At 38.8% G+C, this 15,598-nt stretch overlaps 2 protein-coding genes across 3 annotated transcripts; both read left to right on the top strand.

The window, feature by feature from the left end:
* The first annotated feature begins 108 nt into the window (after window positions 1-108).
* On the top strand, window positions 109-1,388 carry LOC117392042 (hydroxycarboxylic acid receptor 3-like). The gene has a single exon (XM_033990024.2). It carries the CDS (start codon window positions 316-318, stop codon window positions 1,321-1,323), a length of 1,008 nt encoding a protein of 335 aa, XP_033845915.1. The 5' UTR covers window positions 109-315; the 3' UTR covers window positions 1,324-1,388.
* Window positions 1,389-1,649: 261 nt separating this feature from the next.
* On the top strand, window positions 1,650-13,470 carry clip1b (CAP-GLY domain containing linker protein 1b). Of its 2 annotated transcripts, XM_033989956.2 has the most exons (22): window positions 1,650-1,773; window positions 2,267-2,446; window positions 2,526-2,912; window positions 2,983-3,116; window positions 3,222-3,346; window positions 3,432-3,633; window positions 3,732-3,929; window positions 4,091-4,194; window positions 4,366-4,426; window positions 4,946-5,050; window positions 5,390-5,551; window positions 7,506-7,601; window positions 7,895-7,943; window positions 8,016-8,113; window positions 8,259-8,333; window positions 10,437-10,543; window positions 11,642-11,672; window positions 11,812-11,898; window positions 11,982-12,144; window positions 12,213-12,265; window positions 12,337-12,449; window positions 12,743-13,470. In XM_033989956.2, exons 2-22 carry the CDS (start codon window positions 2,338-2,340, stop codon window positions 12,972-12,974), a joined length of 2,691 nt encoding a protein of 896 aa, XP_033845847.1. In that variant the 5' UTR covers window positions 1,650-1,773; window positions 2,267-2,337; the 3' UTR covers window positions 12,975-13,470. The 2 variants fall into 2 exon arrangements, with proteins under 2 accessions (XP_033845847.1, XP_033845848.1); XM_033989957.2 differs by lacking the exon at window positions 4,946-5,050 and having other exon boundaries at window positions 1,693-1,773.
* Window positions 13,471-15,598: the final 2,128 nt, after the last annotated feature.

Genomic DNA, 15,598 nt, shown 5'->3' with positions numbered 1-15,598 from the left:
TTTGAAACGTAATTAAACGTCAGGCCCCTCATGCCGTGTGTAGGTTGTTTTTTAAGAAACTTTCTCTATGCCCATGGGCGAACCTGGTTTTCCATAATAATTTTAATGAAGACTCACTCATTACAATTTACATTTACCCTTGTTTTTCTGCACCTTTGGGTCAAGGGTTCCTCCCCATAGACCAGAAACCAATTATGATTTCGTATGTTGGTCTGAAATTGTGTATGTGTGTTATCACTTAATCCATGCTGAAGTGTTCACCTGCTTCACCGTATCTATGTTGACATTGTGTAAAAGCGTCATTGGTGCACTTTGATGCTATTGTGCTTTGCAGATCGAATGATGAATCATTCACAGTTTGAAAAGTGCTGTGCTTTTGAAGCCCCTATTTTGGATCAAGTTCTTCCTCCTGTACTTATACTGGAGTTCATGGTTGGGCTTTTTGGAAATGTTGTTGCTTTGTGGATGTTCATCTTTCACATGGACACCTGGAGGCCCAACTCTGTGTACCTGACTCATCTGGCTGTGGCTGACTCTATCGTCCTCTTCTGCCTGCCTTTTAGAGCTGACTATTACAGACGAGGGAAGAACTGGCTTTATGGGGATGTCCTGTGTCGTATTCTGCTCTTTTTGTTGGCTGCAAATCGAGCTGCAGGAATCTTCTTCCTCACGGCTGTGGCTGTTGATCGTTACTTCAAAATTGTCCACCCACTGAATCCAATTAACCGAATGGGCTTGGGCTATGCTCTCTGGGTTTCTCTTGGTTTGTGGGCATTGATATTTCTGGCTACTGGATATCTTCTTGCTGACGAGCACTTCTTTTACAATAGCAATCATACACAATGTGAAAGTTTTAATATTTGCATGGGTTTCAGTCCCATTTCTACCTGGCACAATGCATTTTATGTCGTTCAGTTTTTCTTGCCTGCTGCAATTGTTGCCTTCTGCACAATTAGAATAACTTGGCAACTAAGAAACAGGACTATTGACAAACAGGGAAAAATCAAGCGGGCCGTTCAGTTTGTCATGGCTGTGGCTTTTATTTTTATAACTTGTTTTTTTCCCAGCACAATATCACGAATTGCTGTTTGGGTCCTTAGAATGTGGTATGATGAGTGTGTACATTTTAAAGAAGCCAATTTAGCATTTTACACATCTGTATGTTTCACATATTTTAATAGTGTCCTCAACCCTGTTGTATACTACTTCTCTACACCAGCCTTTAGTGGTACTTTCAAAAAGGTTTTGTACAAAGTGCTGGGAAAGAAAGAAGTCAAAAATGAAGTCAACTCAGTTGAAATGAATGTCTCCACCAGGATGTAATGTTCATCACAAACACAGAAAAATAAAGGCAATAATTTTGGGGACGCTTGGGGAATAATCAGTGTATGCCATTATTACCTACACAAAATTGCTTGTACCACAGGGTAAATGTGTTTATGGTTTCTTGGTGTACCTTTGGATTGTAAAACAAAACACTGAGGTAGTTCAGTTGCTTTCGTTACTCTGTGTAATAATAAAGCCACTTGTTTATGAGCCTGGTAAATGGTGTAATTTTCCTGAAGACATCGTTTACAGTGTTGAGGCCAAAGCTCCTGAAAACGAGCTCCGCTGGTGCTCCTAAACGCAACATCTGCTCCCGAGGTGACGTCACTGGGCTGGGCTGAAAAACATGAAACTAACGGAGCAAGATCTGCTTCGAGTCGAGCATCTTCTGCCTCTGATTGAATTTACCAAAATACGCAATATACGCATCCACATATTATTCTTAACGTAAGTTATACCTGAAATTTGATGCCATGTCAGTATGTCTTCAGCATCAGCTTGTGGCAATATTCTGCTAATCCGCGGCTAGTTAGCTTTGAAAATAGCGCATTCCTACATATTCCAATATCTAAAGTATAGCTACATTTCGTTATTTTGTTGTTTGTTATTGATGTCCTGCTGTCTAGTTTATGCATGCTTTTGAAGTCTGAATAGTCCATCCCCAAAACTGATTAGACTCTTATCCGTTTTCATTCATAAAACAGTTTTACAGTTTTAAATGGGTGATGTGATAGTAATAGTCATGTCTAGACTAGGGGAAGAGTCTGGGAAAGCACCCACTACATACAAGCCTGCGCGTCTTGCTTTAGTATAGTCTGTAGGCTATTATTCAAAATGTATCTATTGCCTTGTTGCCTATCATCATTAATAATTGTAGTGTAAGGCTGTGTATAAAGTTTTTGGATAATAAAGGGGCCAATATTATTCACTGTTTTCCCAGCCTTAGTCCACACACTGGGATTGTCGGGATGTTGAATAGGCCTCGTCATCAGGCCTGACCCCTTATAACTCATGGAAAAGCAGGAAGGAACATGTGCCACTGGGAAACCCAGTGGGCTCAAACCTCCGAGTAAAATAGCACGTCCATCTGGGGTACCAACAAGGACATCCCCATCCTCTGGTCAGAATGACTTAGTTGCCTCTTTTCATATAGTTTCACTATAAAGCTTGTCCTCAACTGTTAATAAACTCCCTTTCAGGTACATCAAAGCCAGTTCCCTCTGAGAAGTCCCCTGTTGGTGTTACGTCTCCATCCCAAGATGCCACTGTAGATTTTCAGATTGGGGAGAGGGTCTGGGTCAATGGAAACAAACCTGGTCATGTACGGTTTATTGGAGAAGCACAATTTGCCCCTGGTCAGTGGGCAGGTATTGAGTTGGATGAGCCAATTGGGAAGAACAATGGTTCTGTGGCAGAGGTTGTGTATTTTAAGTGTGAAGATGGTCGAGGGATATTTACTCGACCATCAAAGTTATCTAGGACCGCTGTCCCAGAAAAGGTGGCCAATGGGGGTGAGGCCAGCCCAGCACAAGGCTCTGGACGCTCTGCACCAAATGAACCTGCACCCTCTGCTGCTACCTCAACTGGTAACAGCCTCAAAAACATCATCAGTACATCAGTGCAGCTGTTATGACATTGACACAACTGTATTTTTAGCTCAGGGGTCTGGCATCAAGACGAGCAGTGCACTTGCCCGAAAGCTTGTATCCAGCGAGTCTGTTTCTAACCTGTCAGATGCAGACTCCATAAAGAAGAACAAACGGGAGTTGAGACTAGGAGACCGTGTGCTGGTAAAAAAAAAAAAAAAAAACATTTAAAAATGCATTTGTGCATTGTATTTGTGTTGTAACATCTTGCATACAGTTATAACTATGTATATCTTTTATTTTGTTTAGGTAGGTGGGACAAAGGCCGGTGTAGTGAGGTTTCTTGGTGAGACAGACTTTGCCAAAGGAGAGTGGTGTGGAGTCGAACTTGATGAACCACTTGGCAAAAATGATGGAGCTGTGGCAGGGACCAGGTATTTTATTAAATATTCCGGGGTATTTAAGTTATACATTTTAATTACTAACTAATTACTACTAATTAATAACCTATTATTTTAGGTATTTCCAGTGCATGCCTCGGTATGGTTTGTTTGCCCCGGTCCACAAGGTAACACGTATTGGATTTCCCTGCACAACTCCCACAAAGACAAAGAGCTCACGGCGCAGGTCCGGTATCATGAGGAGTCCCAGTGCCTCCTCCATCAGTTCTCTAAGCTCTGCCACTTCCTCGATCAGTGGAAAGCCGAGCAGAGCAGGACTGGTAGGTGGACACTCATACTGTACTGTTGAGCAGTGAAATGACTATAAGCCTTTACAATAATAAACCAACTGGTCAAAATTAACATACATACAATATAGTTGACAGAGACATCAGCACGTTATGCACGCAAGATTTCGGGTACCACAGCATTGCAGGAAGCTCTGAAGGAGAAGCAGCAGCACATTGAGCAGCTTTTAGTCGAGCGAGATCTGGAAAGATGTGAAGTTGCAAAGGCCACAAGCCACGCAGGAGAGGTGCAACAAGAACTGGTTCTGCTGAGGAAATGCCGAGACCAGGTTAGAGTCACTTAGTAAATATAAGTATACAACAAACTAGGACATCTGTAACCCAAGCATGGTTATTTACAGTATTATATAAACATATTACTTACATATTTGTGCTTTTTTATTATTTCTTTATGTGAAACTACTTTTCTTTTTTTTCCTCTTTTTTTTAGTATGCCATAGATATGGAGGCAAAACTGGATCAGCTGCGTTCATTGGTTGAAGCTGCGGATCGAGAGAAAGTGGAACTGCTAAATCAGCTTGAAGAAGAGAAAAGGTATGTTTATCTTGTGTGATTCTTATAAATTGTATTGATTCAATTAAAAATAATGTAAAAAGGAAAAAAACAACTTTGATATAGGTGTCTTGTGTAGTGTCTTTTTTTCTCTTTTTCAGGTCTTGCATTTATAAAACCGTTTTGTGCTAAAAGTAATTATGTCTTAAACAGGAAAGTTGAGGATTTGCAATTTCGAGTTGAAGAGGCATGCATTACCAAAGGGGACCTGGAGGTAAATACAGTTGTACCAACACTGTTCAAAAGTCTAACTAATGCCCAAAGAAAACCTATAGCTAAAATGTTATGCATATGCTGAAAACTGGTACAGAAAAACAACATCTTGATGACAGAACATAATGAGAAATGCATATTTGGTGTACTTAATTTTTTTGCATTTGTTTAACCAATTAAAAGGATCTTGATTTCACTTATAAATGTTTATTCATATTGTATCCGTTAATAACCTTTTTAAATTTAACCTTCTTTGTTGATCTTTGACTTTGATTATATGTATTTGACTAGTTTGTTTTAAGCTCATTAAGCATTTCAAATATTTGCAAGCTGTTAAGTCACTAGCTTGTATGTGGCTTTTTTACTTTTGTAACTTGCAACTTAACGACTTTATAACACTGAATGAATGATTAGCTGGATATCTGTGCTTTCTGATTCACTTCTGTTGTGTCCCCTTTTTGGCATGCTACTGTTGCATTGGTGGCTGTTTTTCTTTCTTCCTGCTCTTTTTTACTAACAGACGCAGACGAGGCTGGAGCATGCCCACATAAAGGACCTAGAGCAGAGTCTGCTTTTTGAAAAGACCAAAGCTGAAAAACTCCAGAGGGATTTAGAGGATGCTAGGGTAATGTCTGTGACTGTGGCTGGCTGTGTCACAACCATAATACTTCTTCACCATGTTAGAAATAAATGTGGTGATTGTGCTGATCTTTATTGAATATAATTAATAGTAATAGTAGTAACAACTCAGTTATTAAGCGATTTTTTTTTTGGTACATTTGTATTTTGACTTTTTTTGAATAACATTCTTACATTATTATTATTATTATCATCTAAAAGTTACATGTTGCTTGAGTAAACTTAAAGTGCAACCAAATGCAGCATCTATTGACTGACAGATTAATGTGGCTGTGGTGATGGATTCATCAGAATACAAATCTTGACACTTTCTATATTTCACAAGGTGGCCACTGTGTCGGAGCGATCGCGCATCATGGAGCTGGAGCGAGAGGTTTCCGATCTTCAGCTCCGGCTCAGAGCGGTCCAGCAGCAAGAGGACACCGTGTCACTCTCTCAGCAACAGATCAGCAGCCTTAAAACACAGGCACAAGCCCAGGAGAAAAAGGTCCAGTCCCCCTAATAGAAACTAAGTGCCATTTATTTTTGTTTATTTAACCAATGGGGCCCACAGAAAGAATTGGCATAGACTTCACATAGACATAGAGTTATCTGGGGTCTCATTGATAAAACGTTACATGGAATTCTTACTAAAAGTGTACACACGGACACAACTTCCACAAACGTCCTCAAAATTACTTACTCTTAATCTTTCTGCGTTCAGGTCTTTGTGCATATAAGATTGACCAGTGCTATAGTTTGAGTGTTTGGGCAGTGGGTATACACTGTGATAAATCCTCTCCATCATGTAATCAAAAACATGAGCGTGCAGAAGGAGGGTTAACTCACTGGGCTCAAAGGCATAGTTTTTGCCAGAAGTGTCGCTCTTCAGTTCATTACAAGATGTTTTTTTTTGGTCCTTGGAGGAAAAAGTCAGTCCCCATTCATACATTTTATATTTCATCACATGTGCAGCGCAGATCACATCACTTGTCTTCCTTTATTTATTAATTTATTTATTTGATTGGGACAATGCATTCTAATGAACAGACATGATAGAATGTAAACACTCCGGATTATAGCCAAAGGCTAATTTCCATCCGTTGTCCCAAGGGCTGGGGTCACAAAAGGGCCAAAATAAAAATTGCACACTACACTCATTGCACACTTCCCATAATTGCACATTCCACTCATTGCACAGATCCCATTATTGCACCATCCAAAATATTGCACGTTCCATTTATTGCACAGCCCCCATTGTGTCAGTTTGGTCACCCATTCAGGACGATTACATTTTATACCCACCCCCTTCATATTTTGCCCATACATGCAAACATGTCTCTATAGAAAAGTTAAAATCATTTGACCATAACCCGTTTTTCATTAGAGCTTTAAAAGAACTGTACGTGGGACATTCTCTCAGGGTTACCGGGAGACTGTCCCACAAGTTCCCACCTTGGACAGATAATTCATTGTGACCAAAGTTGGTCCGTCTGTGGGGGATCAGCAGGTCACCTCTGGTGGTAGCTTGTGTGGTCCTTGCTCCTTTAATGGTGGTGGTGCGAAGGAGTGAAGGACCTTAAAAATTTAGCAAGCTCTTTTAAGGTTAACCATGTTGTTAAAGTCCAATAGTTATCTGCTTTTTCAGAATGTGACAGTGTTGGTGGGAAATGGCTTATTTATCAAGTATTTTTAGGGCGCTTTTATAGAGGTTTTCAGTGGTTTTAAGTGTTGTGGAGCAGCCAAGAGACCAAGTAGTTAAACAATAGTCTATGTGAGAGATAATCATAGAGTAGAAATAAGTTTTAGCAGCACTCATGTTTAAGTTATCCTGGATGTGACAAAAATTCTGATTATTGAATTGACTTTTGAAGGACAATGTTGGGCCTAGGATAACTTGATCTGGTCCCCAGGAAAAACCTACTTTTTTCCCAGTGAATTTTAGGCTACAGTTAAAACCTGTTAAATGTGCAGAAAAGGGAAATTCAAATGATGCAAATATCTGCTAGATATGGGTCAATTTACAGAAATCTATTTTGTTTGTTATTACTAGCTTTTATAATTGAAGATTTCATTTTGTGCGTGAAACTGGTCAAATTAAGCAACGCACAGCCCTTTCCCCATGAAGCTCAAACTTTACAAACTCTATGGCTAACCGGCTTTGTGACACTCATTATGTCTGAGCTGGGGTTCAGGCTTTGAGAAGCCAGTTCAATGAAACTTAAATGAAGGTTAAAGTCTGGCTATGTCTAACCAGCTTTGTAGTATTTTTTGGACAACATTTTCATGTTAAGTTGTTTTTTTATAGATCACAAACTTGACGTAGAAAGTCATGTACATAACATTTTTGTATGTACGCTTTATAAATGACAATGGGTTGTTCTATTTGTCGTCATGGTCTATAGTTTCTGTGATTAAATGTTATTTACTCAATATATATGTTATGTCTGGTGTGTCAACAGATCAGCGAACTGAGTGTGGATTTGGAGAGCAAACAGAAGGAGCTTCAGTCTGCGCTGCAATATAAGAGTTCACTAGAGCAGCAGTTAACCAGCATGGTGAGGACCCAAGACACAACTATAGAAACTGGACAATGATCAGTTATTTATTTGGGCTTTGTAAACATATGCCATCACAACTTTCACCTTGATCATACAACATTGTTAGCAATAGGTGTCCGTTTTGCAATTTATTCTGTTTTGCTAGTGGACAATGAGAAACTAGACTAATTTATTGGATTATTTTATATAGATGCCTTGCATGTTTTGTAGATTCAGTCAGTAATTGGTGCCGAGGTAAAAGAATGTTTAGCTCCACGCTCCAGGGTCACACAGATGTTTGCCTGTTTCAGAGAAAAGAGGCTGAGCTGCATACAGAAGAAAATAGGAAAAAGATGCAAGGTAAATACATTTCTTGTTGATTAAGAAATTTTGCATTTTAATGTATTTCAAGTTTTGTGTTTTCCTTTTTAGAGCTAGAGCACAATGTTAATCAGACAAATAAAAACTATCAATCCCTGAAAGAGGAGAGCCAGCATAGAGAGAGTGAGCTTAAGGTCCAGCTGACACAGGTGAGTTTAATTTGACGTAGTATAGATTTGTGTACAATATCTTAATGTGTACAGTTTACTGAAAAGCCATGTTTATTTTTATTGATGATCTCTTGCCTACAAGTATTTATAGACATCTGTTTTTTGCTTTTTATATTGTTTTAAGGCAAATGAGGAAACAGAAAAGTGCGCACTTTCTCTTGTGGAGCTTACTGCTGAGAATAAGGCACTACAAACACAGGTAAGACATTTTGCCTCTCTCCTCTTTATCTTTAAATATTACTTGATGTTACTGTGTTTGACTTATATGAGTAGAGGGATTTTTGTGTTTTGTCATGAAGCAAGAGGATGTGATTGTGCAAGTTATTAGTTGGTATATGTGTATTTTCTGCCAGATTGGGTCTCTAAACGACATTCTATTGTCTTCTGAAAATCTATTTTACACTTCTTTTTATGCTGCTATAACATCTGTGATATGTTCTGTTGCCGTCTTCAGCCCTGTTACAGTCCATTTATCCCCACTTTGTCAAAAAGCTGCTGGTTGTTGCTAAGAAGCTATCACTGATGATATAACATATTAACAACATTAACATTAGCATTTAGTGATTTCCTCTCAGGACATGCTCGGCTATATCTTAATGGTACAGGCAACAAACAATAGTAGAAGTGTACCTGGCATTCATGTCATGTTTCATTTTAAATATCCTCTGAGTGTAGATATGTATTCTTTTAGCTACTATTGCAATAACTGTGATTTATATTTAGACTCACTGTGCACATTAAAGGCATAACACATGTAGTGAGAGGATGCTCTTACATCTGCTGCCCCCCTCTGCTGCGCCCGCATGTGCAGAAGATGTGATGTAATGCTGCACATGTTAGAATGTGCCATCCGTGTGCCAGCAGGACATGTCGTTAGCAAATGCATGGCTGAACACATAATTTTTGACCTGTGCTGTTTGTTGTGCGAGACTCAATTACATCATCTAAACAAAAGGGCATAAACAATATTTCTATGCAGTGTTTATTTTTTCCAAAACATTGTTGGTTACAGTGGGCGTGAAAAACAAAACCTTAGAAGTGTGTGAGGGTGTGTGTGAGGTAGCCTAGGAGGAGCGTGTTGTGACTTACATAATGGCAGTGCCTTTAACGTAAGCAGAGAGAGAGAGACGCTCTCCCTCTTGCAGCTTTGCACGGCGGGGGAGGAGAGCTAATGCTTTATTGATGCCCGGCTTGTGTTGGCGCGTGCATGTTCTACATTTGACATTAGAGCAATACTGCTGCTACATCAAAGGCGCTGAGGACTGACTACAGACAATCAGGCTGCAGGGGTGAGCTTTGGGGGTATGGATATAGCTTTGCATCAGGGTTACTCCTCCAGCGCCTACTTATCGCATTACCAGGTAGGACACTCTCGATTTAGCACAAATACTGTTGCTCAGCTAAGGCTACTACCACAATAAACATATTTTCAGTATAACTACAAAACTAGACAGCTGCTGTTGCTGGGTTACTTTAGTGTTTTTGTTGTCATTGTGAAGATTGTCCCCAAAGAATGACCCCTGTAAATCTGTATTGTGCGCGTCAACATTTCCTCTTGACTGTTGTGACCCCTTTTTTGTCTGGAATGTTATTGAAACGGACAACAACAGAGCTGAGTGATATGAAACATTATCACATTTTTCCTTATATCTATTGGTCCATTTTTTATTCAATTTTGTTTTTGTTAAATAAATACATTTTTTCTGTCAACTTTTAATCAGTGTCATTTATGACAAAAATTGTCTTAATGTCTTCTTCCTAAATTTGAACTGAGGATTGACTGTAGACCTCTCAATTTAAAAAAAACAACCACATCATTGACCATTAGATGTGAGTGAATCTCAATTCAAAGTCATTCAATTGCACAGCCTTTTTGAAACAACACTTAAAACATGTTTTTATGCAAGTATAAAGGATTTACAGTGTGAGTAGTGACACATGTGTGCAGCATCACTAATTTGTAGCGGGTGATTTCGTGGATTGCCATCACACTTGTGTGTCCTCTTTAATTATTGAGTGCTGCTATTTTAATACTGCTCAGATCACCACTGCACGTGTCTGAATCATTAGTGATTTGGATGAAAAGTTGCTGTAAGGTTAGACTGGACTTGATGACAATGTATGTGTTGTGCCTGGCTTGTTTGTGCTGAATCAGAAAAGAATGAAAAAGCAAAAATACTTCCTTCTGTGTTTTTTTGTTGACTATAGTAGTACTTGATTAGACTTAAGGTTTTATATTTCTTGCATAATAGATGTACCAGAAAAAAGCTGTCATTTTTTTATTCCCTTATGCTCTTTGCAGCTTGAGTCTTTGAAGCAACAGAATGCTAAATACAAGGAGGAACTTTCGTTATCAAGGGAGCGGAGCAACTCTGAAAACCAGCACATTGGAGCGCTCTGCAAGGAAATGTAAGCACTCCAAATGAATAATGTGTTTTTTCCTTGTGTACGACCTGCCAGCAGCATATGGAATGCAGTTACTACTCACATGTTTCAAAACTAGCTCACTGGTTTAAATTGCAGTTAATATTGTATTCAACATAATAGAGTTTCAGAGTTTGTTTTAAATAAGTATAATTGCATCTATGGTGGTGTAACAAATGCCATGTAAGACTAATGCATCATTATTATAGCTGTACGTTTGATGTGGCTGTATTTGGGTTGGCTCTTTTCACTGCAGCTATTAATAGCTTTCTGTGTAGCTGTGAATGAGTGTGCATAATATGGGAATCATATCCTTGTCACACCCCCTGAGTCACCAGAGCGCAATTGTGGACATGTGTATTCTTTCACATCCTATTGTCATTCTTCATATAAAAGAAGGAGCAAACTGCTGTTCTTTTGATATCTGAGTTATGACAACCTTCATCAGTCACCACTTTCAGCTGCATCCTTGAGCAAAAAAACGCTACTGTTACGTAACTGAAGGGTCTCGCCTCCTTGGACTGCCTGGTTCCAACATGGCCGCTGCCTGCACAGTGACATCAGAATGTGCTGCTCCCTTTGAGTCTTAGACTGTGACAGGCCCTAGAGCTTAGCTTTGTTGCATGAATCAATGGAGCATTTGTGAATTGTGAAAGGCGTAAGAAAAAGCACCACAGTTAAAATGGGCTAATGTAGTGTTAAGTATTTGTCTGTTCTTATGTATGGTTTTCTGTTAGCAGAACGGAACATCATACTGTGCATACCATAACATTATTGGTAGTTATATCCCTGCATTAGCAAATGATTATTAAAATTAATTCAAGTAGGACTTGAAATGTACAAAATACTCAGGACTGTCCAGATTGTAATTTATATTAATAGAATTACAAATGCATGATTTAAAACATTTCAGATTATTAAGAAATCACAACTTTACATGCATAATATCTCAAATTGTATATAATAAGTATATTTTGTGTTGTTGAGATCTTTGAGATGTGTGTTAAGATCCACAATAGAATTGACTTCGTTCATGACTTGATTGTGGCACAGATCTGATTTTTTTTTTTTTTCTGCTCACAGTGAGGAGCTGAAGGTGGCTTCCCACAGTCAGGTAATGGTCACATGTTTGAAACATGTTCTAAACATGTAATACATGAATAAAAGTTAAATAAACTTTGACTGGAGAGAATTGTAAAGAATTGCTCTGAAATGACTTTCTTAACGGTTGTTTCTGTGTGTTTTTCACTTAGCTTTGTGAGGATCACAACAGCCAAGAGCCGGGCAGAGAGACTGGTTTAATGGATAAAGACAGAGAACTGGAATCTCTAAGAAATGAGGTAAAATCATCCCAATATCAGTCATTTTAAATATTTGAATGTTTATGTTTGATTTTTATTCTCTGATACAATGAATGGTACAGATCGCAGTGCTGCGGGGGGAGAGTGCAGTGGCAAAGACTCTACAAAGGGCAGTGGAGACACTGGAGAGGGATAAGGCCGAGCTCCAGAGCCGGGTTCAAAGTTTAGAGCATAGGCTCAAGGGAAAACAGGTCCCGAAAGGTGAAGACCAGGACGACCCTGCAGGTCTGACACTACTGCTATTGACCTATTGATATTACATTATTTGTTACTCATCATTTATGTTCTTTCAGGTGATAGAGCTTTTCAGCAGCTGAGAGAGGAGAAGGAGTTTGCGGAGGGACAGGTAAATCAGAAACATATTTTAGATCAGGTTTGCTTTTCACAAACGTCTAACAAATGTCTGCCTTTGGTCAGATCAATTTCCTCAACAGTGTCATCGTTGACCTTCAGCGGAAAAATGAGGAGTTGAAGATTAAGCTGAAGAAGCTGGCTTTGTCCGAATTTAATGGAAATGACGAGGCAGAGGGGTGTGTATGCAGTTGTATTGCACTATGTGCCCAAGACACATTTTCTGAAACATGTTCTAAATGAATGTATTTCTTAGTAGTTTTGCTGTTTGTATTTCAATGTTTTCATCCTTCTGGATGTTTTAAACATTGTGAGCTGAATTTTGATTTTAAAGCGCATTGCATGTCTTAAAACAAAAACTGAAGCTTGAAACTAAGTAATTCAATTTCTTTAAGCACTAATTTTGACTATCTAACAAAAAATGAAATATAATGGTTATCACTGTGGCATATAACTGTGTTTGATGATTTAGATTTGATGCCGCTTCAAAGCGTGAGAAGAAGTCAACGCCACGCCTCTTCTGTGACATCTGCGACTGTTTCGACCTCCATGACACAGAGGACTGTCCCACTCAGGCCCAGAGCCCCGACTCTGTGCCACACACCACGTACCACGGTAATCCAGCTGAGGAGAGGCCCTACTGTGACATCTGTGAGGCTTTTGGACACGCAACCCAGTCCTGCAATGATGACCAAACCTTCTGATCACAGCCACCCCTCTGCAGAGACCCCCTATGTATTTTTTTACGGTATTTATGCATATCATTGTCAGTAAACACACCCCATCTTAACCCTGACTCTACCAAATTACTGCATGTCTCCAAGCATTAGCTGTTTGTCTATAAAAGCTTGTCCAAAAACTGAATTGGTGCAATATTTTTTATGTTTTAAACAAAAGTAATCTGTCCTGTGGACTTCATGTAACAATGTTTCCTTTGAATATAACAGTGTCAAAAACGAGTAATGGTCCATTTGTATTGTGTTGTGGGCTTTTTTTTAAAGAGAAAAATATTTATGCACATTTAGGGCAGAAGGGAAATCAAACACTTCAGACATTATCTAATGTATACAGTTCTTACCATAGATGAGATACTGCCATGAAATAAAAGGTTTTAATTCTTTTAAAATAAATTTTCTGTTTTAGTTACCAGTAGAATATGACCACTGAACAAATTTACTTTTTTTCAGGTCTTTCTTTGTCAAATTGCATGAGCTGCTAATTAACTAAAGCACATTTCATGGTGTGTTTATATATATATATATATATATATATATATATATATATATATATATATATATATATATATATATATATATATATATATACTTTAATTACTTTTTTATTAATTTTTTCCTACTTACCAGTAACAGAAGAATAAGCTAGAAGTGTGTTTTGATGTAAAGTAGCCAGATTAAAAACTTGCCAAGCTCAACTAAAGCAGGGGTCACCAACCTGTTGCTCCTTTCTAAGTAGATCAGGTTTTATTCATCACATGCCCATTACCATTTTAAAGCAAATAACTGTAAATTTGAGATTTTTTTCACCAGTAGATGGCAGGTGTGAAACCGTTTCCCCCCTCCTGTCACCTGGCCTTTGTTCAAGCTCACCTGTACTCTCAGGTCTTCTTCTGTTGGGCCAAAGCTGGCACAGATTCAGACTGCAATAACACTTACAGCATCTTGTGGTGATATGTAAGAATACAACAGGGTGGTTCAGCCAGTCGAATTACAGATGATTTAAATGTTTACTTTGGATGCCAAGCTCTGTGCCCTAATAAACTGATAAATTTTGACTGTACTCTAAGACTAGCTGCTGACTCAGTTTCTTATGACTGCGTTAAAAGTGTTGCTCCATTCCTTTTTTTTCATAAAAGTAGTTCTGACTGGAAACAAGGTTGGGGACCCCTGAAGTAAAGCCTGGAACTTTGTATTGCACTGCCCACTTTAACAATCTTCCTTAGAAACACTCAGCGCTTTAATCAATCCTAGATAATGTATTTTATCTACAGTCAGTGCACATTATTATTGCGTTGTATTGCAACAAATTCTTTTCTAAGCACAATATTGAATCATATTGAATCCTTCCATGTATGTATGTAACTGTTAACATTGCAACATGTAAATAGTAATTAAAAGCATATTTTGATTAACTTTGACACCGTGCCATAGAAATAAAACTGCTCTTGTTCTAATAACATTGTAGAGTCAATTTATATTGACATTAAAATGTTTCTGTAATGTTTTATATGTAACATCTAATATGACCATTTGATGCTGACGTGTTTTAAATGTCATTGTTTTGTATGTTATCCTAAATTGTCCAATAAAGTTAAAATTAAATATCTGACTTTAAGTACTCTATATACACAAAGACAAATAACTCCTTGTTTATTACTACTTCAGATACTTCTCCCTGGTAGAGAAGTATATTAATAGTGACAGTCTATAAACATACAAAATAGATTTACATTAAAGCCGCAAGCGGCGATGATGGCCCTCGCCCCCGCGCGACCGCCCCCCCACGCGACCGCCCGGGGCCGGCCACCGCCCCCACGCACCATTTTCCCCGCCTGGCCACCCCACGGCCGCAATCCGCCCCCCTTCACACAGTTTCTATATAAATATGTGTGACCAACACATTATAATGGAGGTCCACGGCGTTGAACCGGCAACCTCGTGCACAATAGAGGTATGGTGTAATGGACTTTTTTGCCTCTTTTGAGGTCCACAATGATCTCACCAACTTTCATGCCAATCGGACAAAGTTGTGTTTTTTACATGTACAGTAGGGGGCGCTATGGAGGTCACTGGCCACATGTTTATTATGGTTCTCTATTCACAGTTTTAATCCGCATCAGTGATTTCAATTTGAGCTTTTTAGGCTGATCCATGTGTCTGTGAGAGGGAATCAAATATGCAGGAAAGCAGTCATATTTTGACAGTGTTCTGTGCATAAACCAAGAAGATCCAAAGAATATCCCCAAAACGTGGATGATTATTGACAATAATCATGTGTACATGCTGTATGTGGAGTTTGAGGAAATTTGGATGAAAAACCTAGGACTAGTCAGGTTTCATTTGCACTTAAGGAAAAGTCGTGTAGGAATTTAAATCCAATGACGAAGTCATATTTTGAGGGCATCCTACTCATGAACCATAAAGAATATCCCCAAAACGTGGATGATTATTGACAAACCACATATGTACATGCTGTATGTGGAATTTGAGGTAATTTGGATGAAAAACCCAGGAGTAGATATAATTCATAGACATGCAAGTCAAAGTGCCAAGTGCCAATTTCTTTTCAATTCATTGCGCCCCTGGTGGCC

Source organism: Periophthalmus magnuspinnatus, chromosome 23, assembly GCF_009829125.3.
Source record: "Periophthalmus magnuspinnatus isolate fPerMag1 chromosome 23, fPerMag1.2.pri, whole genome shotgun sequence".
In the NCBI taxonomy this organism is placed as follows: Eukaryota; Metazoa; Chordata; class Actinopteri; order Gobiiformes; family Gobiidae; genus Periophthalmus; species Periophthalmus magnuspinnatus.
The sequence above is the reverse complement of the archived record's forward strand: the minus strand, read 5'-3'. Positions and strand labels throughout refer to the sequence as shown.